This window comes from Sinocyclocheilus anshuiensis, unplaced genomic scaffold, assembly GCF_001515605.1.
Source record: "Sinocyclocheilus anshuiensis isolate Anshui unplaced genomic scaffold, SAMN03320099.WGS_v1.1 scaffold86, whole genome shotgun sequence".
Classification (NCBI taxonomy): Eukaryota; Metazoa; Chordata; class Actinopteri; order Cypriniformes; family Cyprinidae; genus Sinocyclocheilus; species Sinocyclocheilus anshuiensis.
This window is the reverse complement of record NW_015547662.1, coordinates 2,940,312-2,965,311: the sequence shown is the minus strand read 5'-3', so window position 1 is coordinate 2,965,311 and position 25,000 is coordinate 2,940,312. Positions and strand designations below refer to the sequence as shown.

At 35.9% G+C, this 25,000-nt stretch overlaps 2 protein-coding genes and 1 pseudogene across 4 annotated transcripts in view; 1 reads left to right on the top strand and 2 right to left on the bottom strand.

Moving 5' to 3' along the window:
* LOC107702361 (RNA-binding protein 47-like) overlaps positions 1-10,251 on the top strand; it is a 24,861-nt gene extending 14,610 nt beyond the window's left edge. For 2 of the 3 annotated variants that reach the window (XM_016504653.1, XM_016504654.1), the window contains 5 exons: positions 1,121-1,844; positions 2,659-3,127; positions 4,757-4,963; positions 5,987-6,177; positions 7,395-10,251. In XM_016504653.1, the coding sequence (XP_016360139.1) occupies positions 1,152-1,844; positions 2,659-3,127; positions 4,757-4,963; positions 5,987-6,177; positions 7,395-7,649 (1,815 nt within the window). In that variant the 5' untranslated portion in view covers positions 1,121-1,151 and the 3' untranslated portion in view covers positions 7,650-10,251. Of the gene's footprint in view, positions 210-1,120; positions 1,845-2,658; positions 3,128-4,756; positions 4,964-5,986; positions 6,178-7,394 lie in introns of all 3 variants that reach the window. The other variant, XM_016504655.1, reaches the window with a different exon arrangement.
* Positions 10,252-12,007: 1,756 nt separating this feature from the next.
* LOC107702360 (5,6-dihydroxyindole-2-carboxylic acid oxidase-like) lies at positions 12,008-20,977 on the bottom strand. The gene is made up of 9 exons (XM_016504652.1): positions 20,922-20,977; positions 19,124-19,479; positions 18,670-18,992; positions 17,187-17,333; positions 16,767-16,824; positions 14,985-15,152; positions 14,647-14,826; positions 14,278-14,427; positions 12,008-12,868 (listed from the first exon to the last, which is right to left on the bottom strand). The coding sequence occupies exons 2-9, from the start codon at positions 19,476-19,478 to the stop codon at positions 12,669-12,671; spliced, it is 1,581 nt and encodes a 526-aa protein (XP_016360138.1). The 5' UTR covers position 19,479; positions 20,922-20,977; the 3' UTR covers positions 12,008-12,668.
* A 1,760-nt stretch (positions 20,978-22,737) lies between these two features.
* Positions 22,738-25,000, bottom strand: part of LOC107702276 (ABC transporter F family member 4-like) — a 9,193-nt pseudogene continuing 6,930 nt past the window's right edge.

Sequence of the window (25,000 nt, the reverse complement as noted above, 5' to 3'; positions counted from 1 at the left end):
GCCTTGAGCCACACATGTACTGATTTTCAGTATATGTGTGTGTGTAAGCATGTGAATGAGGAAGTGTTTGTGGATGTGTGTGTGAGAGCTCTGGTTTAGTACTGCTGAGTTGCCTGTTATTCCAACCTCACAGTCACACACAGTCACATGCTCCTTCAGCAAGCCTCTTAGAACTCATCATGAAAACACCAGGTACCAACTTAAGCACGGTGCGTGTAGTTGTTCATTTGTTTGAACTTTATTCCTGGAGTAAAATACTAATTTGTAATCTTTATGTCTTTGTTGTTACTGTATGTCCTGTATTATTTGTGTTTGCATGCGTTTTTGTGTCTGTGTGAGTTGTGTGAACTTAGTTGTGTGCTCCAGGATAAGCTGTGTGTGGGTCAGCATGCTCTGCATGTGTAACCATGGTTTCATTGCTAAGCAACCTAACTACCTTACCCTCTAAGCGGGCAGCAAGGTCCGGCTAACTGCTAAATTACTGACTAGAGCCAACTAACAGCAAAACAGTGTGAATGAATATATACAGTATACTATATAAAGTTCACTATTCAGTAAACACACTAATTCCCTACAAAAACGTAGTGTCTTTATGTCAAACACGATTTCCTGTAGTTTACTTCAGTGCATCTGTGTTCTGCTTATGGAAAATTCTAGACTGTAGGATTTAGGCATTTTGGATTTTTTCCATGCTAAAGAATGTAGATGCAGCTTAGTGAGGTTTATTAGGCAGCTTTAGGTGTAGAAGAGGATTTATATTGTTGTACAGAGAAAAAAGGACTTACAATTTATTATATTTGATAAGTGTGTGTGTGTGTGTGTGTGTGTATATATATATATATATATATATATACAGAGATATTGGATATTACATTGTACATGCTTATTTTGTCCATTTTTACATTTAGATAATCTTTGCTATCATCTAAATTTAATATTGCTACACCGGGATTCCAGGTTCAATACAGACCAAAAAATTTAAAGATTTGAAAAAATGCTTGAAATTAAATTGTTTATGGAGATAGATGTATTAGTTAATTATGTGGCGATGTTCATAGTTTGTTTTCAATACAAGTAATTTACACATACTGACCAGATGAAATTTTTTGTCTCTTTTTAGACTCCAATCCTGATTGGATGCTTATCTCAGAATGACAGCAGAAGACTCCGCCTCTGCCGTTGCTATGAGTAACCCAAGCCCTTCCTCCTCTTCTAAGGCCTCCTCTGGGCATCCGCAGCATCACAACGCCATCCCTGAGGGAGTGGCTGGGGCCCCCAATGAAGCTGCGCTTATGGCCTTGATGGAGCAGTCAGGTTATGGTATGGTGCAAGAAAATGGACAGCGCAAATATGGCCCGCCACCAGGCTGGCAAGGCCCCTCCCCTCCACGTGGCTGTGAAATCTTTGTGGGTAAGATCCCACGTGATGTCTACGAGGACGAGCTGGTGCCAGTATTTGAGACTGTTGGACGGATCTACGAGATGCGCCTAATGATGGATTTTGACGGGAAGAACCGCGGTTACGCATTCGTCATGTTCACGCAGAAGCATGAAGCTAAGCGAGCAGTTCGTGAACTCAATAACTTCGAAATTCGTCCAGGAAGGTTGTTAGGTGTGTGCTCTAGTGTAGATAACTGCCGCCTCTTCATTGGCGGAATCCCAAAAACCAAGAAGCGTGAGGAGATCCTGGAGGAAGTTTCCAAGGTGACGGAGGGGGTGCTGGATGTGATTGTGTATGCGAGTGCTGCGGATAAGATGAAGAATCGTGGCTTTGCCTTTGTAGAGTACGAGTCTCACCGTGCTGCTGCTATGGCCAGAAGAAAGCTCATGCCAGGACGAATTCAGGTTAACACCATTTTCCACTGGAATCAAAGGAACTGTTCACTCAAAATGAACAAATTCTGTCATTATATACTTAGAGAAGGATAATTTTTTGAAGACTATTCACACTATTCAGCTATTTTCCATACAAAAAAAGTGATAGACCATGCTTACTATGTTAAAAACACTATAATAAGGAACAAAAACACTATAAAAGCATAATAAAAGTATTCCATAAGACTCATGTGCTATATTCCACATCTTCTGAAGTCAGACGATAAATTTGCACAAGGAACAGACTGAAATTGACATTTTTCACTAGTATTTTTATCACCTAGTTAGCTGATAACTAACGGACCATTGAGTCAAATGAGTCAGATTCAAGAACAAATCATTATTTCAAGATGATTATTTTCAAAGAACGGTTTGTTGCAAGTCAGATTGACAGATTAAATAACAAATGCGACTGATCTAATTCCTAGTTCAAAGACTCACTGCTTTGGGAAGATTTTATTAGTGGCTTCGGTTTCACTCAGTTCATCACACAAATCTACTGAATGGCTTCAGAAGACTTGTAATATAGCTCATAAGTCATATGGACTGATTATATTGTGCTTTTATCATATTCATTTGCGCTTTTTGAAGCTTTACATATAATAATGAAGTCTGCAGCATAATAGCAGCATAGGAGGGGTTTGGAATGACATGAGGGTAAATAAATAACGAGAATTTTTATTTTTAGGTGAACTATTCCTTTATCCATGACATTTAGTAAATACATCTCCCTTACTTTAAACCTGTTGTGTGCATATCTGTTTCTCTGTGTATGTGTATATAGCTCTGGGGTCACCAGATTGCAGTTGACTGGGCAGAACCTGAGATTGACGTTGACGAGGACGTCATGGAAACAGTGAAGATTCTGTACGTGCGGAACCTGATGATAGAGACCAGTGAGGATATTCTACGCCAAACCTTCGGCCAGTTCAACCCTGGCTGCGTGGAACGTGTCAAAAAAATCCGAGACTACGCCTTTGTTCACTTCGCCAGTCGAGAAGATGCTGTGGTTGCAATGGACAACCTGAACGGCACAGAGATCGAAGGTTCCCGTATTGAAGTGACCCTGGCCAAGCCTGTGGATAAGGAGCAGTACACCCGCTATCAGAAAGCATCGAAGGGAACAGCGGCTCCGACAACTACTGACAACACCCAACAAAGTTACGTGTATCAGTGTGACCCATATACACTCACCTATTACGGCTATCCCTACAACACACTCATTGGACCCAACCGAGAGTACTTCATCAAAGGTTGGAAACCTTTATTTTTCTCTTTACTTTCTCAAATCAGATTGAACAGTGGGGGAAATGTGATTCTTGATTAGAAAAAAGTCTATATGTACTTGAGTATCATGCTGTTAAATATAGTTGGGAAACTAGACTGTTTTCCAACTCTCTCTTGCATTACAGTCCATATTCACACACGTAATGAGACTTGATCTGTACAAACCAATTAATGTTAAAACTTTGTCCCCTTTAACCCAGAGCTTTCATATAGGCACATCCTTTAAAACAGTGTTTCTCAACTGGTGGGAAAAAACTATGCTAAAAGTCATGAAAAGCCATGTCCATAAAAAACAAACAAATATGACCCAGACTGCATTTAGGGGTGTAGGGTACTTGAATAATTGTACATCATTACCAATTACACTGAAAATTGGTGTAGAAAATTCCATTTTCAATTTTCACTCAGATTTGAAGTAGAAAAACGAAAAATAGTATTTTCTTGTAATACTGTAATACAATAATCTTGTAGTATTCATGTGATAATTTTCTTTGTTTCATTTTTGACATTGTACATATTAAGTATTTTTGGAGAATTTGTGACTGTAGTGATTACATTTACTACATTTATATTTCTCAGAACATCATACATATTTTTATCATCTTTCTGAACTACAAAGACACTTTAAAAAAAAAAAACACAATAAAAGTGAAAAATTGTACTTTCATCAATTATGTTTTGTCTCAATAGAGTATAATATAAAGAAGATAAAAATGGTTTGGTTGGACAAAAATGTCGTTTGAGCTGTGAATTATTGGCTTCCAAGAGGTTGCCTTCCATTGAATTTCAAGAAACATTTAGAAACCTAAATCAGTTTTCCTATTCAGCCTTGTCATAATTTTGCTCATTAGCTCATGTTAATATTAATGATTTTTGATTTGAAGGAAATATTCTTACTTTTCTACAATAAACAGCTTCGGTACTGTGTCGGCTACTTTAAAACTAATGTAAAATCCAGAAATGAAACCAGTTGAGAACAACTGCTTTAAAAGATACTTCCCAAAACAAGAAGCTCTGCCCTCTTTGTTGCTAATCACATCTTTAGCATGGCCACTAGATGGCATGCATTTTGAGATTGTTTTTGGCTGAAGAGCTGAGATCCCCAAAATGTATGATACTGAAACTAATGATGGGAATCTGGTATTATTACATTTCCTAACCCATAATCATCAATTACAAATGCTTGTGGTTTTGGGTTGGGTTTCAAATCGAACAAAGAACTGTGATTGCATACTCAATCTGAGATGTGTTTGGTCATCCTTGGTCTGATTAAAACAAAACTTTATCTTTACTTTTAATTTCAACTTTGCTCAAACACCACCACCACTCCCATCTCAAAGAATGGTGGGTAATTACAAATATCTCACGAGGCATTCACACTGACAGCAGTTTGAATTAGAATGCTGAAGAGTGATAGTGCCACACCCATTTCTCGATATATTCAACCTGAATAGAAAGCTGACAGAGAAAGCTAATTACTTTATTTCAAATGTCTGCTCAACCTCAAACAATGGGGTTACCAGTACTTATATACAGGTATGTACCTCCTTGTGGTTCTGTACCTGAACAGCACCTCCTTTCATTTGTATCTCAAGCAGGTACTGTAAGAGGCCGTGGCCGTGCTGGGGCCGGTAATAGGGGCCCAGGGCCCCGCGGCTCATACCTTGGTGGCTATTCAGCTGGCCGAGGCATTTACAGCCGCTACCATGAAGGAAAGGGCAAATTGCTGGACAAACCTTACGAGATCATGCCCAATCTAGAGCTGGCAGCTGTGAACCCAGTGGGCATCAAGCCTGGCACAAGTCAGTGTGAAATTAAATCACATACATACAGAATTAAGCTCAGCTGTGCTCCACTCCATCCAGTAGAGGCAGAATCTAAAATGATCTAGAAGCAGAATCTAAAAACTGTTCATTCTGAAATGGAGGTTTCTGGATAATTTACTAATGTTATTTAGTACTGACATGTATCCACCAGTTAGTGTTACATTTAAAAATTGCAGTCAAGTAAACTGGGGTTACTCAAAAAAATATAAAGATAAATTTGTTAGATTCCACTGCCCCTACTGGCCTGGAGTGGAACAGTAACTTGCTTTCTTTATGACAGCTGTCATCGCTGTCACGGCTTACTCCAGTTAGCAGGCTTTTGATTTTATTGCTTAAATGCCTTCTTTGAATTATACATACAATGTTCAAACAATTCTCAAAAAGCTCTCAAATTTGTATATACCTCCAGATTAAATATTACATATGTACAGTCATCTGAATAGAATGTTATTAAGGATATTAACATAACAGAGGAACTAAACCACAAATAACAATGCTTTGCGAGAGTTTGTTTGGGCATTGAGTTCAAGGTTCTTATTGACTTTATTTTCTTACTAATCGGCTGCTCTGTGTCGAAACTAACTGATCTTGCACAATTCTGATCTGAGATCTGCAAAACTCCTGACTGGAGTATTCTGACGTCACTTAAACCTACTGATCCTAAATCTAAATTAATGTGGGGAATGAAAAGAGTTTTTGTACAGGGAAACAATGTATGTGTGTGTGAAAGCCAATGCGTACGTGGCTGCGTGTGGGTGTGTTTTTTGTCGTTAATCTTAAACTGAGTCATACACTTATAAAAGAGGACAGGTTGTGTAAGTCTCAGTCTTTCCATTCTTGCACTTTCTGACTTATCTTTCACTTACCTGCATTTCTATACTGCCTCATTTCATATTGAAAATGTTATGTTACCTCACATATAGTACACAGTTTACATAATGTTCATGTTTTGTATGTAATGTTCACCATGTAGTTCTGATTGTATGTATATATGTGTAGTGGCTCTTCCAGCACTCGGTGCTCAGTACCCTGCTGTGTTTTCTGCTGCCCCTGCAACTAAGTTAATGGACGAAGGGAAGATGCACCCAGTGGAGCACCTGATAAACCCTATGGCCCTCCAGCATGACCCCACAGCTGCCTCGGCCACTGCGGCGGTCATACCTGCAGTCTCCACACCACCACCTTACCAGGTACTCACCTACACCTGAGCAGATGGGACAATTTACAATTATTATAACACTCAGATAATTCTAACACCATGAGCTTATTTGCGTATTCACACTGAAAGCGAAAATTCTTACACTTCAAAATCCATCTAATACTGCTATCACGAGATCTGAATTTAAGTTGAATTGCTTTAGCAAATATTTGAATTAAAGGAAGTAGAATTAAAAGAACTGAAATGTTTACAAATTCACGTAACTGCAATAAATGTAACTAGAAAAGGAAGTTTGTCGTCAAGTCAAACTTTGAAAAGCCTTGTCTAAAAGTTCAAATAGTTTTTAATTTTTTAGGTTTTATAGGCCTTACAGAAAGACAAAAATATATCTGTGTGCCATTTCATTTCTTGAATTGTAATTCAGTAAATTCCACGTCCTGTAATTCCAGTTCAAATTCCAATTAAACTTTCTGTTCAGTTAAAATTCCAACTCATGATTTGAAAGGTGGCCAATTCTTAAAATACGAATCCTGACAAGCATAATATGTTACCACAGCCCATAATAAAAGAATTCACCACGTTAAAATATTATTCGAAAAATAATACCAATACTTACCAAAAATACACAACATCTAGTCAAAATCCTATTGTCATATATTGAATATCGCCTTCACAACTGGATGGAAATCTGTATGGATCTTGTGTTCATACAGTCATTATGAGTAAGAAAAAAAAATTACACGACTAGAGAAAACAGAAAAAGGGATATGGTGAATAAAGGAAGGAAAATGTCAACACCCATAATGCACTGGGCTCGATCAGATTATCCATGAGCGTGGATACAAATCTGTACTTTACACAGAAGCCCTGGAGCTATCAAAAGTCTACGTCAAACGCATCATTAGTGAACTTTTGCTGACAAATAATGGCGTTCATTTACTTATTTACTACCGACATTTTCCAACATTACAAATCAGCAAACTTACCCTTTAATATGCTCATTTTGCTATGGGGGGAAATTGGAACAGGTTTTATTTCATCTGTGAACAGGGAATGAAAAACCCTCCATTCACATCTTCTGTTTTGGACCAATGAGATTCACTCTAGACAGCGCTACCCTGAATGACACTGCAGAAATAGAAACAAAGCGACCCACCATCATGGTCATTGTCAAAAACTCTTTATTGCTTGTTGCTTTATCATGTCTAGTTAGAATACGGTGTATCAATCTCTCTCTTTACCTCACAGGGTCGTCCTATAACCCCCGTCTATGCTATGGCTCACAATGTCCAGAGGATCCCGGCTGCAGCTGCCAGTCTGTATGGAGCCGGCTACATGCCTATCGCTACCCACGCCAACACGGCCATGCTGGCAGCGCTGCAGAAGAACGCTGCTATGGCAGCCGCCGCAACCTATGGAGGGTACACTGGGTACATGCCTCAGGCCTTCCCTGCCACTGCCACCTTCCAGATGCCCATTCATGATGTATACCAGACCTACTGAGATACCTGCAGCATCGATCACAATGACTTACAATTACACACACCACATCACCACAGGCCATCAGACATTTACACCACATCTATGAGGTCTGCTGGTTAATTGAACCACGGAGAGTGAAACTGACATGCAACAACTCTTAACACCTTCTGACTCATGTGAAGCTCCCTGGAAGCCTTTAGATTAGACGCTGGCAGCAAGGATGTAGATTTCGGCTAAATTATCTCACATCTTCATCAGCCCCTCTGGCCCACATTTATTAATCCAGACGTATGACCTAGACCAAAACCACTTTTGTATGCTACTGATTAGCTTATCAAGACAGGTAGACTTTTGTGTTATATGATATGGACTCAAACCCTGCAATGTGACCAGAACCTCGCCTATTTTCCCTTTAGATCCATAGGAAACAGTCCGTCAGTTCGAATTCCTAAAGGAATTGACAACTCTGGCTGATTTCCAAAGCCATTACACGACTGACTGAATGAATGACAACTCATCACTCATTTGCATATTTGATCATTCTGCAGAGGTTTTGTTTATTAGTTGATCACCAGTACAGCTGTGGACTGATTCCGAGTGATATGTTCATATGAAGTCATTCCAAATAAGACTTGCAGAAGCACACCTACTGACATATCACCGTCTTCCCCACACACTCCAGCTGAGAATCGTGAGCCAGAGCATTCGTGTCGCTGCACACTCCTAATACCACTCCTCTGCATTCACAGGCACAAGAACGTTGTAGTATTTGTGGACTTTAATAAGAACGTATTTAATGGCTCTCTATGCTTTAGTGCATTTACTTTTGTTTTGTGAAGAAAAACAAAATTGACAAAAAACTGTAAAATGAACAAACAACTGCTGAGCAGGAACTTCAACAACCACAGAAGTAGAAGATTTAAAGCGTTTCATGAAAATGCTGTATTTTGAGTTTATAACATATACTTTCAAAATGTGTTGAAGACGTCGGAATCTTCCGTCCACTGGGTTTCCTGCACACGAGTCTATATGCAAATTCCTGCATTCGTTTTTTCCTCCTTACCTGTTTATTTTTATATTTAGATTGTTTTAAGATTCTACTGTTTAGTTGGTTTGAAGATGTTGTTTTTATTGTCTAGAAGATATTTTTCTTCTCTTAACTGGAAGATAGACAAACACTGTTTTCATTCACATTCTCAGAGGCAAAATAAGTGTTCAAGAAAACGGAAACTGGAAAAAGAGATGTTTTTCAGTCAGATATATGATGGATAACATTAGTTCTCTGTTAAAGGTATAGTTCACCCAAAAATGAAATTACATGTCGTTCCAAACCTGTATAACTTACTTTCTTCGGTGGAACATGAGAGAAGGTATTTTGAGTGTATATCTATACAATGGAAGTCAATGGTAACCAAAACTTTTAGGTTACCAACATTCTTCAAAATATCTGCAGAAGAAAGAAAGTCATACAGATTTGGAATGACTTTAGGATGAGTAAAAGATTTTCAGTGATTTTTAGAATGTTCATTTTTGTGTAAACTATCCCTTTAATGTGTTTTAAATGCACAAACCGGACTGACAAAAAAGTAGCTGGGTTGAAGATGCAGCATTATTTATGATGACTTAGTTCTGCTTACTTTTACGGGTTGTGTTAGTTGATGACCAACCCTTATTTTTTTCAGACCACTACTGTGATTCCCAGCATCCAGTCCTGTGAAGTCTTATGTGCCTCATTAGGGGAACACGCTTTTGTGCCATTAATACAAATTACACCTGAAGTACTGTCCCATTTACCATTGAACCAATTATGTTCATGTTGTTTATTAACGGTCTTGACTCGCAGACCTTGAGTTGCAGAATAAAATCAGGTTAATGGCACAATACTCTCAATCCCCCCTCCGAATTCCTCCTATAGATGTGTGTAGAGACAGCAGACAGTTTTTTTGTAGTTCTAACCCTGCATTTTTGTAGATCACACTCCAAGTTGTGCTACTGTAGTATGGTATGTGTTAGCAGTGATGACTGTTCTGAGGTGCACTTAAACATTTTAGGGTGTTAGAAGTTCTTGTGTATGTATATGCTGTGTGAGCAGGCACTTTTGTCTTTTTAGGGGTATTTTGATACTCCTAGAACTGAAATGAACTGGACCAAACTGAAACCAGGGAGCTCAGAGAACCTGTTAATATCCTCATTGTCTTTTCAATGACTGCTGTATGTCATATCAATGTCCTCCTGAAGACTGCTGTATGCCACCACTATGCCTTCTGTAGGACTGTGTATGTCACATGTGCCTTTATTCAGACTGCTGTCTGTAAAGTGACCTCTTAAACACTGTTTGTTATACCACAGTGCCTCTTCTGTCCTAATTTCTTTCAGAAAGTCAATTTTTTTCTTTTTGTGTGTGTTATACTGTTGTTTCTATGGGGCCTCTGAGTGTTAGAGTGCTGCTTTATGTTGTATTATGCTTTCATGTGTTTCATGTTCTAACAGAGTTGATATTTTATTAAGTATAGCCTGCTTTTTTTTGAGTGAAAGTTTGGGGAAAACATCATGATATACCAAAACAAAGAATGACAATCCATGCAAGTCACATCACGTAAGCTAGTGACACATTTTTACACACTGCTGCGATCATCTAGAATATGGCATATCTGTGTTTTTTTGAGAAAAGTGAACCATCCCCAGTAGTTTTTCTCTGTCTGTTATCTAATCTTTTATTATGAGCGAAGCAGTCAGGATATATTTAATATATACAGTACAATGTTTTTGTGTATGAAGTAAGAGGAAATGCTATAATATATTTTAAGAAGATTTTTCCATCTTATTATGTGCTTTAGAGAGTTTAACAACAACAAAAACTTATTTTTTTGCCAAAGTGTTCAACTAATGCGAATGTGTGTATGTGTGGATATATATAAATGCGGCTGTAAGTTGCCAGTGTGGAGTAATACTGGCCCAAATTGATCATGCATTCATTGGCAAAACACGCTTTCTTTTGCAATCATTTCATAAACACTACATGTGTAGCGTTTTTTTTTTCTCTCTCTCTCCTTTTTAGACTTGTTTCTTGTTACTAAAAGACCTCGGCTGAGGACATTTAGATAATGTAGAATGTTATTGCCATAATATCTTTTCCTTTTTTTTTTTTAGATTTGTTTAGAACTGTTTTCTATCTCGCATTGTTTGTTTTAAAACTTTTTTGACATTGTTGTATTTATAGAGGTAGTTTAATAAAGCATTTTCAAAAGGAAAAGTAAGATCTGTGCTTGTCCTTCTTATTCTTCTTTCTCTGTTGCTTTCTTTGCTCACCATTTACACTTTTTTTTTTTTTACTAAAATTATTAGCAATTTTACTAAATAATTTTAAAAAATTATAATTTTGCTACCTTTTTTTTTAATATTTTGAAAATTATTCTTTTAATTTTGTTTTTAGCATTGTCTGTGCTGAAAGTTATCAGATCATGTAATGTTCATTAGTTTAAATTTCACAAGTAATGAGGGTTGAAGATCTCTTTTGGTGATTGACAAAGTGTACCAAATCGTTTTAAGCAGGGGGTGCTCAAACCAGTTCCTACCATCCCGCAAAGTTCAGTTCCAGCTGTTCCAACACACTTTTCTGTGATCTTGAGGAACTTCATTAGCTGGTTCAGGTGTGTTTGATAAGGTTTGGAAGTGAACTTTGTGAGATGGGAGATTTCCTGGAATAAAACTGAGCATCCCTGAACTAAAATGAAAATGTTACATTCAAACATGCAGTTCTTTTTGTATCACTAGGGGGCAGCAGTGCAGAGGGACCAGATGTAGGTTTAAAGTGATGGAATGGGATCTGAACACCTGTGTTACTGTAATATGGCTGAAACTGCCAGGTTTTTCTCAACATGCGCATTAAGTGCAGTGAAGTTCTTCCTTTTATCATTATTATTATTAGTAGTAGTAGTAGTCTCAGGAAACGACTAAGTAGCAGTGGCATGCATGACATGATACAGCTTGCTGATTTGGTCATTATTGCAACACCGTAGTGGTGTAAATATATGCAAGGTCAACTGAGAGGAAATAGAATTGATTTGATGTCTTTTCTTTGTAAATAGGGTGAAGTGGGACGAACATGTTTCATGATTGATTGCCCTTTAAATATCAGCAGAAAATCAAATGTTAATAGTTGCCATAAGGGTAGCTGTCATTCCAAATGTTGTCATCTGCATCATAATCATGCATCACAGTGGATATGATCACATCTAATTCATCTTTGGCAAAGGAAAATGCTCCTCTTAAACATAAGCCTCTAGAATACAAATTAATTACACAAACCTAGTTCTTAATTATTATTTTAATTACTGAATGTTAATTACAGAAAAGCGTACTGTTCCAAAATTGCTAAATTATTTGCCAGGGTCTGTTGTTCCACTTTATTTCACCAAGACACTTTTTACTCTGTTCTGATGGATTTGATTATTAATCATAACACTGTTATGGCATTACACAAACCATGTCATATAAAAGTTTGAGCCTGTGTATGGACACTATCAGGAATGTTATTTTATGGTAACTAGGAGGAGTTTTTTTCCTTGAAATAATAATTTAGTAAAATATATATAAAATGTGCTTAAAATATTTATTTTATAATATTCTTATTTCAATATTCTTGAAATTTGTCTCGATTGCAGTTGCTGCTGAATCGTCTGCACTGTTAAATAAAATTGAGTGTACAGTACACAAAATCAAAATTTGTTAACTTTTTTTTATATCAGAGTAATATAAAATAGGCCACACTGTACAATAACCGTAAGTCATGTGTTCATAGGGCATTCATAAGCAGTGCATAAACTAATTTAAATGTGTTTTAAGTGCGCATATGATTGTATTCTCAGTGTCTCACTGGACATGAAAAATCTGATAATAAATAGTCATAAATTGAGCCCCTTTTACTTTTATAATGCTTTTGAATGCTAGTAACTCATAATTCAAACTCCTCCGGTACAGTGTGGATGCACAGTGCAAAAAAATTTAAAATTTAATGTATTTTTTTTTTTAGTTTCTCAATCACACCACAGACTGAGAAGCATGCCGCTCATCCTCTGTGTAACGCCTGAACTGTTCCCCTAGCAGCGGCTCCAGGCCCTCAGCCGAGCGGTAAGAACGTGCCCGAACAGCACACCCGATGACTCCGCCCACCACAGCCACGACAAGCACCACGGCAACAATCGCTATGGTGATGATCTCTGAAATAGTGTATGCCCGAGCTAAGGAGGGAGAAAGAGAGAGATTTTGTGTTTATATCAAACCACAAATGTATAAAGGTGAATAACATTTTTTAAATGCATAGTAAAATTGCCATTGCGTTCCTGTGTGCACTTCACACTCCAGTCCAGTAGGTGGCAGAAATGGATCCTTGACATTGGTTTGCTAACCGCCTTTAAACCAGTGTCAGGACAAATGGGGTCCTCCCTAAAAATGGGGTCTCTATTAGGACCCCAAGTGATCCCATTGGCTCAATATTAATGTGTAATCTCTTTAGCATGATTTCTACAAAATCCAATCTGATCTCATGAGAAAACATAAATATTTTACAAGGTGGAGATTTAGTATGAATTTACAATGTAATTTGTATGAAAACATGAGATTTTTAGAAAAATTATAAACATGAAGGGCCACCCTGAGTGGGGGAATAAGCAGACTGTAAGAAAATTTACGAATGATAATACAAATTCATGTCTTTAAAGTAATTATGTGTTAAATATCCAGAGATTTCTGTTATAAAAAGAACACTGTAATGAAGAGTGGGCGAACCTGACACCATCAGACAAATTCAAAGGAGGAAATCAATGGCCTCTGCAACAATTTTACTGTTAAAATTGCTTAAACCCGAACAGAACACTTGCATTTTTGGGTTCTTCATTAAGTGTTGAAGTGAATCATAATGTATTGCCATTATACTGAATTCACACAGCTGGATATTAATTAAATGATCTACTTTTATGTTGCACAGAAGAAAAAAGATTCAAGGAAATGATGACAGTCTTAGTTTTTGGATGAACTATTCCTTTAACGTTAAGTTCAGTTATACTAATAAAGTTTTCCAGAAAGGAATATTGGTAACACTTTAGAATAATGTTCTATCATTAACAGATAATTATGCAGGAAGTAATGCAGGACTAATGGGTGAACTACATTAACACTTCAGCTACTACTATTAACTAATATCCAAACAAGCCTAACTAATCAGTAAGTAATAGTGAATTTAGGACTGAGATACTTCCTTAATAAGCAATCAGTAATTACTGAATGAGACTGGCCTCATTATGAAATAGTTATTATTTCGCACCAATTAATTACCAATGAATTACTAATCACTAATTAGGCTACTCTAGTGTTACTTAATCACTTTGCATTAACTAGTAATTATCTGGACCGTTATTTTAAGGTGAAGAACTTTTTTTTTTTTTTTTTAAATAAATGGTTCAGATCACTAGTAGTTCTTGAAGAGTTACTAGGTAACACTAAAGTAATTAGTAATGCATTTTAAGTCGACGTTGAGAATAAAAAAGACAACGACGTTTCTGTTCTTATTTAATAGTAACTGAAGTTTTAATGTAGTACTACTCATTAGTTCTGCATTACTTCCTGCATAGTTTACTTCCTGATTACTCACTTGGCCACTGAACCTCATAGGTGTAGCCCAGGTTGTCTGGGGCAGCGACAAACATTTCAGCATTTCTGACTGGTGGCCAGAAAGGAACCATATTGAACTCTCTGTTGTGTCCAATCGGAGCGTTTTCCTCAGGATAGAACTCTGTTCCTGCTGCGTTAGTTCAAAGATCACTAGTTAGAATGCAACTGAAATGTAAAACTCATTTTGGTTATGTATGTATGTACATTGTGTGTGTGTGTGTGTGTGTGTGTGTGTGTGTGTGTGTGTGTGTGTGTGTGTGTGTGTGTGTGTGTGTGTGTGTGTGTGTGTGTGTGTGTGTGTGTGTGTGTGTGTGTGTGTGTGTGTGTGTGTGTGTGTGTGTGTGTTTACCAGCAGTGTGTCTCTGAAGCCATTCATCAAAGATGGCATCAGTGAACGTGTGAAGCAGGACAAAGATGGGGTCGTTTGGTGACAGGTGAGTCTGTCCACCTGTGCCATTGAGAAACAAATGAGCCAGGTTGTGCAGACTCCTCACTACTGGGTCATAGTTTCCCTGGGGAGCACTGTAACCTAATGACACACAAGAACACGAATTAAAAGTCTCCTCGCTTCTCCGAAATGCTGCAAAGACTTTATGCAGGTGGCTATTTGGTGTGCTAGTTCCTTTGCCTGTGGCTTCAAACATTTTTCAAAAAGTAGTTTTATTTGCAGTTGCGAGTGTATCATACCCTCAACAGTGTTCCTGAAGCTCTGAGAAGAAGTTGAGTAATAAGGTGGTGTGTCAAAAGTGTTCAGCTTGAGACAGTCAATGACGTCCTGTGGTTCTGGTAATCTCTGAACCATGGGTCGAGCCACATTACCGGCAGGGTTTCTTCTGATTGGATTTGTCTCTGTACCTGGATACACACCAGGCAGAGACATTTTGATAACTTTTGATATATTTTGATGAAGATGTTTTTTTGTTTTTTTTGTCAGAATCTATTAATTTGTTTAAAAAATACATTAAAATGCAATTCAAACACACACTGACTTGAAAACAACTCTTCAATAATGAGCAAGTTCTGAATTAAAATTAATTTTGATATTTTATGTGGGGCATGAAGTTAAAATGTCAGGGTGATACAACTGCCCTGAATCATAATAATAATAAAAAAACATCTCTTAAATGTCTCATATTAAAGATTTCTTAGGAAAAAATATTTTAATATTTTAACAAAGCTGCTTCACTGCTTTTAATATTTGAAAAACCTTTGTCTGTCAAATCATGCAGTGTGAACAATACAGTTATATGATCCAACCAACAAACAGAAAAAAATAAATAAAATAAAAAATAATAAATAATTAAAAAAATAAAATAATTAAATCGTTAAAAAAACTGAAAATGACCCCTTATAGACAATCAACACTATGTGTCAAGGCCAAGATTTCCTTTGGTTGTAAAATCATGTGTCATGTGGTGCGACTCTCCCAAAACTTAATGATGTTTATAATTTATTAATTCATAATATTTGTAAAAATGTATTTTATTTTGAAAATATATTTTAAAAGGGTAAATATTTGGCTAAAACTGAAAAAAAAAAATGTGTTACCTAAAATAAAATAAATGTTAACTGAAATAAAAAATAAAATGTAATCAAATAATAAAATAAAATATTAAAAAAAAAACTATTTATTTCAGCTAGGCCAAGGCAACATTTCTCTTTTTAATTTAGTTCAACTTGAATAAAAACTATATAGACAAATACATATATATAACGACAAAAAAAACACAAAAAATGTAAAACTTTAACTGAAATTAAAGTGAACTTGGAAAAAATAAAAACTAATAATAATAATAATAATAGTATCTTAATGGAAAAAAATAACACTGGTGTACACTCATGTATTCATTATGTAAGGAAAATATATTTATTGTAATATTTTTTTTACTTGATATTTGCACCACATTACTTTTTTTTTTAGAGTCATTCAATTTAATTTATGAAAATGTTATAAAAGTTTTTCATAACCATATGAAATCAAAATGAATAAAGACTTTGTATGCCTTAAACTAGATATTTTTTTAAATCATGATTTGTTGTTTGTCTTTGACCTATGAACCAAATCTCTTTCTGAGGTCCCGCAGACTGTGAGAAAGAAGCATCATAAGATTGAATATTATACTATTCAGTTTGTCTGCAGTTGTGAGTCACTTGCAAATACAATCACATGATCCTAATCATTTTGCCCATATAAGGTTTGATCTTTCTTCTGAGCTTTCGAAATGCCTCAAAGGATTAGTTCAAACAGCATGTGAGCAGTCTTAGGTCTTGGAATGCATGTGTGTGTGTGTCTTACTGTTGCAGATGGTCTCCAATGTCTCACACTCCCCCACACTCTCACAGATCTCCCACCAGGGAGAGGACACAAAATTAGACGTGTGTTTCTGCAGTATTCTGGGTATATGTGCGTTCGTGTGATGTATAGAGAGGCAGTGTGTGTTATTGGTATGTTGTGTGAGTGTGTCGTACTGTTGCAGATGGTCCCCAGTGTCTCATACTCCTCCACACTCTCACAGATGACTCTCCACTGAGAGAACACAGAGTTGGAACTGATGCCATTGGTGTCAAAGCTGCTTCTGGCTCCCAGCAGGTCATCAGTACAGATATCACACTCGCTGCCTCCTATTGCAAAGTTCCAGTACGGCAGGGCAAACGACGGATCCCCCAGCATGTCCTGTACACACACACACACACATGCGTATCCCAACATGTCCCATTAGCTGATCCTTCTATCAATGGGGAATAGTTGGTATTTCTGCTTACTGCACAAGATAATAAGACTTGCCAAATAGATTTTTCTGGAATAGAGCATAAATCTAACAAAACTTTAGAGGATTATGTTCATAAAAGAAGGAAAAGGAAAATGTACAAATGAGGTAAAAAAAAAACCTGAGAGAACACAGAGTTGGAACTGATGCCATTGGTGTCAAAGCTGCTTCTGGCTCCCAGCAGGTCATCAGTACAGATATCACACTCGCTGCCTCCTATTGCAAAGTTCCAGTACGGCAGGGCAAACGACGGATCCCCCAGCATGTCCTGTGCACACACACACACACATGCGTATCCCAACATGTCCCATTAGCTGATCCTTCTATCAATGGGGAATAGTTGGTATTTCTGCTTACTGCACAAGATAATAAGACTTGCCAAATAGATTTTTCTGGAATAGAGCATAAATCTAACAAAACTTTAGAGGATTATGTTCATAAAAGAAGGAAAATGTACAAATGAGGTAAAAAACCCCCGAAACTTTCATTTAATTAAATTCAAGATACATTATCTTAGAAAAAAGTTTTATCTTAGTTCTCAAGTAAAGGTGTTCTTAGTATATTTTGACTTTAGATTTTTGTGGGTTTTTTTCTTTATTTTTATTTATATTTATATGTAGTTATTTATTTATTTTTTATTTTTTTCTTCTTTGCAGGTCTTCTATAAGAATGAAGTATTGAAGCCCATTTCCGACACATAATAAAAAACTTTAGTTAATCATACAAAAATCGAAATTATGAGATACTAAGTCATTATAAGATAAAAAATCTAAATGGTCAGATACTAAGTAAAATTGTGACATAAAAAGTGATAATTATGAGCAAAAGTCAAAAGTTGTATCTAATAACTATGATGTTTTATCTTGTATTTCAAATTGTCATCATTATGTTTTTATGTCATAACTTTCAACTTGTCTTGGCATGTAATAACTGTGACTTTTATGACATATGATGCAACAAAGCATGAATACTGAAGGAAAGATTCACCCTAAAAATAACATTTCTGTCATAATTTGCTCAACTTCATGTCGTTCCAAACCTGTATGACTGGCTTTCTTCCACTGAATAAATAAGAAGGTATTTTTAAAAATGTATTGTTCATACTTCTCTACTGGAGCTTCATCAAACATCAAAAAACATCAAAGCATCATAAAAGTGATCTGAAGTCTCTGAAGTCATATCATAACTTTGTATTATAAATAAATCAAAATTAAAGTCATAATCCACTGATAATAATTCCCACCAAAATGAATATTTATTTATTTACCAGATCAACCAGACTTATTTAACTGACATGTCTACTACTGTCATGAGCACCCCAAAAAGAGACACTGTAGGGCGGATGTCAACAAAGTAAAGTTCACCTGTTTCTCTTCAGAAAACTTGACATACAGGTTATGAGTCATATGAACTTCTATGATACTTTTTGCATGTTTTTTTAAGCTTGAAAGCCCCAGTGCCCAGTCGCTATATTTGCATGGAAAAGAGCGACCAATGCATTCTTTAAAATATCTCCTTTTGTGTTCCATGTCATAAAGTTTTGGAATCACAAGACATCATTTAACAGGTTTTGTATTTCATTATCATTATCTGATTTGGGTCACCTGCATGTCTCTCTCCAGTTGCAACAGGTGGTACCGGTGCCAAGTGACAAATCCTGGTCCTTCGTGTGAGAAATCCACACCTCCGAAGCTCTGCTGGCCTGGGCCCATGTAAGTCTTACTGACCGAATAGTAGTGGGTCCAGACAAAGTAATTATAAATGGTGATGTTCTCAAACTGTACACTTGCTCCATCCGGGCCGAAAATCTCCTGATAGCGGCGGGTACAGATGACCAGGTCAGGATGGACAGTTCTTTTAGCCTGGTCCAGGGCGTCCACAAAGGCTCTTTTCTCATCTGCAGACATCTGCATGACGTTACGTCGCACTGAGAACACAAACAAACCCAGACGATTCAGAAAGCAAAGCATACAAACATCACATACTGTATGTATTTACAGTGCATATCTGTATACTTGTTCATCATGAGGATTTAAGCATATGGATGTCTGTCCTCACCCACGGTGACTCTTTGATCACAGTTTGGCCCTGTCAGACCCTGCCGGCATCGGCCACAGTTAAATCCACTGAAGTTTCCATTGCATTGACAGGTTCTGTTAAAGAACCGAAGTGGCCATTGTTCTCTATCATCCCGCCCATCGTGAGGATACTGAGGCCCGTGTGGCCGGCGGTCAGCAGTAATTGACATACATTGACCTCTCCCGGTACTGGATCCACACTCGTCACTGGGCAGTCCAGTAGGTGATGGGCAGCAGGTGCCACTCTGCAGACCTTCTGGTGTCACACACTGACGTGGGAACTGCGCGTGCGTCAGCACAACGCACATTAGCACTAAACACACACTCTTCCACATCCTAGAAAGACATAAATGGGACCACATGCATTGAAATATGCTCAAAGGGATAGATCACCCAAAAATGTCACCCTCATGTCATTACAAACCTGTAACAATTTTATTTAGATGCTAGGCAGAATAAAAATCATACTAATAATACATTATGTATATTGAGCAGCATGAAGGTGAGTAAAATAATTTGGGGGGTTAAATATTCCTTTAAAAGTGCATAGTTTGTGAAAGTTAGGTCGTTAGGTCTGCCAATGTCTATCAGTCATAAAAATCAGCTTTTTAGTTTTGCGTGCAGTTTATACTTGTAATATTAGCAAATTATTTAATTAGAACACTAAAAACAATATTTTATCTAAACATCATATAACAAGATAAATGTAGAAGTGAAATTTTATAAGATATTATGAATTGATTTCAGGAAATGTATCTTGAATCAATCATTTGAATTCATTATTTTACTTATCCTGTTTGGAAAACTGTTTATTATTTGTTTTATGCATAAACCACAAAAGTCTGTTAGATACTTACAGTATACTTAAAAAAAAAAAAGCTAGACTAGTCATTTTTGCTTCTTTTATTTTATTTTATTTTGTTTTATTTTATTTTTATTTTAATATTATTATTTTATACATATAACACATTTCATATATAATATATAAACATATTTATTTTATATATTAATATTTTATTTACATTTATTTTGTATTTTTCAGTTAAACTGGATAAATTAAGCAAATTGTGAAAATTATTTCACCATGAAGTGTTATGGTTTTCTTCAGAAAAAAGAGTAACCCACTCTGGTTCTAATTGTTAGTGGAAACCAAAAAAAAAAAAAAAACATTATCGGACATTATCTGCAAAAAAATGGCACCTAAGGAAATTGGGAACTCTTTTGAGATCAGTGCAAAAATGTGCACAGTAAGATTCGTTCTTATTAAAGAAGATCTGAAAAATGGAAGAAATGTATTACTGTCAAAGAGAAACAATGGAAAGCGACAGAAGATTTTTCTCTCTATCTTTAATATTGAATCTTTTATTTTTATTTTTTTGAAGTACCATAGGCTTGCAATTGTACAGCAGCCTTTTAGAAGCATCTAAGCATATAGACAGTTCCAACTTCACAACCTCAAACTGTGTAACTCACTGACTAGTTATGTCCTCAGAGCAAACCCACACAAATGGATTGCGTTAATGGTTTTTACAAAATAAAATAAACTATTTCCTTTATTGATCTGTCATCTTGTCTCTTATGTAAAAAAAGTTCAAGACAAAAAAAGTCATATGCATATAACTCACTGCATCTATGCTCATCATAAATTCTGAACTGATTGATTAAACAACAATTCATCCATGTCATGCCCTAGTGGGCCACAGTGTCAGTCTTCAACCACTGCAGTGATATAAAGAGTAAAAAATGATACAGGAAAGAAAGATAAAAGTAAAGTGTACCTTATATCATCCGTTCTTTCTTTTCTTTCCCACTCTTTCTTTCTCACACTCTCTCTTTCTCCTGTACTGTAGTGCCCCCCTGTGCTGTCCCCTGGCCAACTCTTTTATACTTACACCCCTCCTGACTGCACTCCTCTCTCTGATCCCTCCATCCCGTGATCAGCAGCCAGTAGAAAGAGGGGGAAGAGAGAGAGAAAGGGTAAAAACACATTCTACAACTCTCTTTCCTCTTCAGTGAATGTGGCTCTTCATTTGCGTCTGTTGGTTTGACCTTTTCAAAGGTGTGATAGATCAATGGTCTTTGCTTTCATAACAGGCAAAATAATAGACAGAAACAAACCATTTATTAAAGAAAAGACACATGTCTCATGTCTGTTACAGGAGGGTTGTGCAGGAAAGATAGAATCGTTTTAAATACAGAACTCTTTACATTTCAATTAGTACATATGCCAAACTTCGCCACGTTTTTATTTTTTACATATTTCTATGGAAATTGTTTAATGCAATAAATTTGTGTGACTTGTAACTATTGTTCCGCATCATCAATACTAAACAGTAGAAAATCAAAACCCAAAATTTATTTAGGCCTAAATTTCAGATTTATGTATTTGAATTGCATATAAATTTTCCATCTATTTGTATTACGCAGTTTTATTATCAAACTAATAAACTTAATGTGATGCTTATTTGCCAATCATACATTAAGGAAACAAAAACAAACAAAAAAAGATTGTTCCAAAGCTATAGCCACATTGTTACCATGTTCATACTTTTTAACTGAATACATGTAAGTATTTTCACAATTAACAGATTTATGCTGATCTGAAGCAATTTGAACAAATGCATAAAATATGATTTTATTATTTTTATGATTTAAATAAAATATATAAATGTACTTATTTATTTATTTAATCCAAATGGATGGAATTTTATATGCAACTCAAATACATAAATCTTAAATTTAGACCTTGGAGTGCAGGACAATTGAAAAAAAAAAATAGCATTTTGAAAATATGATTTTCTGATTTTTAGGATTTAAATAAAATATATTTGCAAATAAAAATAAAAAAACTTTATAAATAATAATAAACTAAATCTTTCTTGTTTAATTTATGTATGACTGAAAAATATGCATCACATTAAGTTTATTACTTTTTTTTTTTCAATCCAAATGAATGGAATTTTATATATTTAACTCAAATACACATCTTAAATTTAGGCCTAAATATAGTTTTGGAGTGCAGGACAATACATGTTGGTACAAAAGTATTTTATCGTGTTTTTCAGTAAAAATATCTAAATATCTCTAAAACAAGATAAATATACTTGAGAAGCAAAACTGCGTAATATAATAAAGCTTGTTTTTCTCAAAATAAATATTGAGTTAAGTTTATTTCTCTTACCCCATGGGCAAATAGTTTGTTTATTTGTTTATTTTAAACATAAACCATGTTAAATGTTAGATGTTTTAAACAAGAAAACACTCAATAAAAACTCAAATCTAAAACTCAAATCAAATCTCAAATTCTCTGAAAACAAGTCTTAATATTTTATGCTGTTTTGCTTTTCATGTACATTTATCTTTTTACCCCAGAATTTTTTAATATTTTAACTGTGAAACCAGCCTAAAAACTGATATGACTCTGCTTTTTCACAAATAACGGTCATTCTACTGTACGAAGAATAACACAGGAGTGACATTTGGTGTCTAGGCTAACCAGACCATTCAATACACATATAGACACACACACACACACACACACACACACACACACACTTGTATGATCTAGAATCATACTCCTTAAGGTCAGCAATGCTAAACAACAGAGGTTCTGGGGTCATAGGATGAATTCTTCTCTGTGGAATCCAGTGGGATAGTTGTCATAGCAACATCCTCTTGCTGGACCTGCGAGTACTCTGGAAGATTATCTACAGCGGTTCTGCAAACACAAACAATCAGTCACAATGCATGTGTGTGTGTGTGTGTGTGTGTGTGTTTATGTTCCTCATAATCAGGGTGAGTATGTGAGCATTACAAGTAACACGAGTTACGTAATCAGATTACTTTTTTTCAAGTAACTAGTAAAGTAACGCATTACTTTTTAATTTACAAGACAATATCTGAGTTACTTTTTCAAAAAAGTAATGCCAGTTACTTTGTTTTCCCATTTATTGACTGACAAGTCTCCTGTCCCCATATTGGGAGAAATCGGGAGTACAGAGGCGTTGTGTGCGCTGTGTGAACATGATGTTACTGTAGCTCTAGACTAAACGTGAATGTGCATTAATTCATCCCACTCACAAAAAACAGATTTAGTATTCATCAAAATGAATTAAAGCAGTGAAATGCATTACTTTCCATAAAAAGTAACTAAGTAACGTAATTAGTTACTTTTTTAGGGAGTAACGCAATATTGTAATGCATTACTTTTAAAAGTAACTTTCCCCAACACTGTTCATCGATTGGAACGTTGGTATCTATATTGTTTGTGTCACCTTCTTTACCTCCGTTTCCGCTAACACACGGCTTCTTTGGGGCCACACGGCTGCTAACAAATATATAGGAATATTATCTTTAAAGCAGTTCTTTCAATATACAAAATCTATTATTAGCCAGAGGAAGGTGGTCGATCATTATAACTTTTAGAAATCTCTCAATTCAACCCGTTCTCCCACACACTCACCCACAGTGCAAACGTTATATCGTCATACAATATTCATGAGTCACAATAAGATTTATAATGTGTACCCCTCTTTCCAAATGTCATTGTTTTGATGCTGTAGGGAGCAGTGGTGGGGGGGGGGGGGGGGGGCATTATGACTGTTATATAAAAAACTACTTATATGGCTGTATGACTTTGAGTGCAATGTACTGTAAATATTTTTTTCCCAGAAGAGAACTGATTAATTTTAGATGCATATGTCTGCTAAAATAATAATCAGCACCACTGTTTTCAATGTTGATAATAATAATACATGTTCTAAAGATTGGAGTAATTGGCTGCTTTGCCATCACATATTTTGAAACAGGTTTTTTAATTGTAATAATATTTCACAATATTGCTGTTTTTACTGTATTTTTGATGAAATAAATGCAGCTTTGGTGAGCAGATGTCTTTAAAATTCAGTAAAAATCTCACCAAGCCCAAATGTTTGATTGGTATAGATGGCTTTAAAGCTATCCAACATTGACTAAAATTCATTAAACTCCAATGTTCTTATAGTTCACTCGTAGGTTTGAGTCTTAGGGATCTTGTTATGCACGTCACTTTTGATAAAATCATCTGTCGAGTGGATTTTGTGTGTGTATTTATTAACACTCTGTATACAGTCTATATTGTACTTATATATCTCATCAGTTACTGTAGTGATGTTCCAATAACCACTTCTCCCTTCAAAGATCCTTATAATCTTACAATGCACACACAAACCTATTTGGCTTTGTCCTGCACTTCAGAACGTAGACAGTGGTGACAGCAGTTTGCAGAATGAGAAAGAATGCTGCTGCTATGGCTCCTATCTTCCATGTGTCCTGCCCTATGGCTTTGGTCTCTGAAGCGTGAAAGAGAGAAAGTACTGTCAAATATAGAAAGGTAAATAAATCAAAAAAGAGAAATGAGCAGGTGTGCCTCTCTATAGAGACTACCATCTGGCACTTTCCATGAATAGAGTACAAAATCTTGAAAACAAAATTTAAACAAATAGTCAGTGACAGGTGCTCGACCTTCAGAAAATACTGATTGGTAACATCATTGTGTGAATAATCTGCATTCATGGAATCTATAAAAAAGTTACTGTAATTTGATTATGAGCATTTTAAAATGTGCCTTATCTAAGTACTTATTATAAGTACTTAATTTTTGGAATCTGATTACGTCACTGTGAAACAAATTCCGTAATATTTACGGTAAAAAAAATGGCAGCTGTGGTTGCCAGAATTTTACCGTAAAAAATACGATAGCAGCGCTTTAGGGTTTTAACTTAAATTTACAGTTAAATAACATAATTTCATTAACTGATATAATGTTAATATACCAACCCACTTAAGTACTGAATTCTGTTTTGTACCTTTGCAATAC

Excerpts from the sequence above, each read along its gene's own strand:
- LOC107702360 (XM_016504652.1), bottom strand. The coding sequence starts at position 19,478 with ATGTGGAAGAGTGTGTGTTTAGTGCTAATGTGCGTTGTGCTGACGCAC. Across the intron at positions 17,334-18,669 it reads AACTGGAGAGAGACATGCAG|GACATGCTGGGGGATCCGTC; the intron begins GTGACCCAAATC and ends GTGTGTGCACAG. Across the intron at positions 12,869-14,277 it reads CTATGAGGTTCAGTGGCCAA|CTCGGGCATACACTATTTCA; the intron begins GTGAGTAATCAG and ends CTCCCTCCTTAG.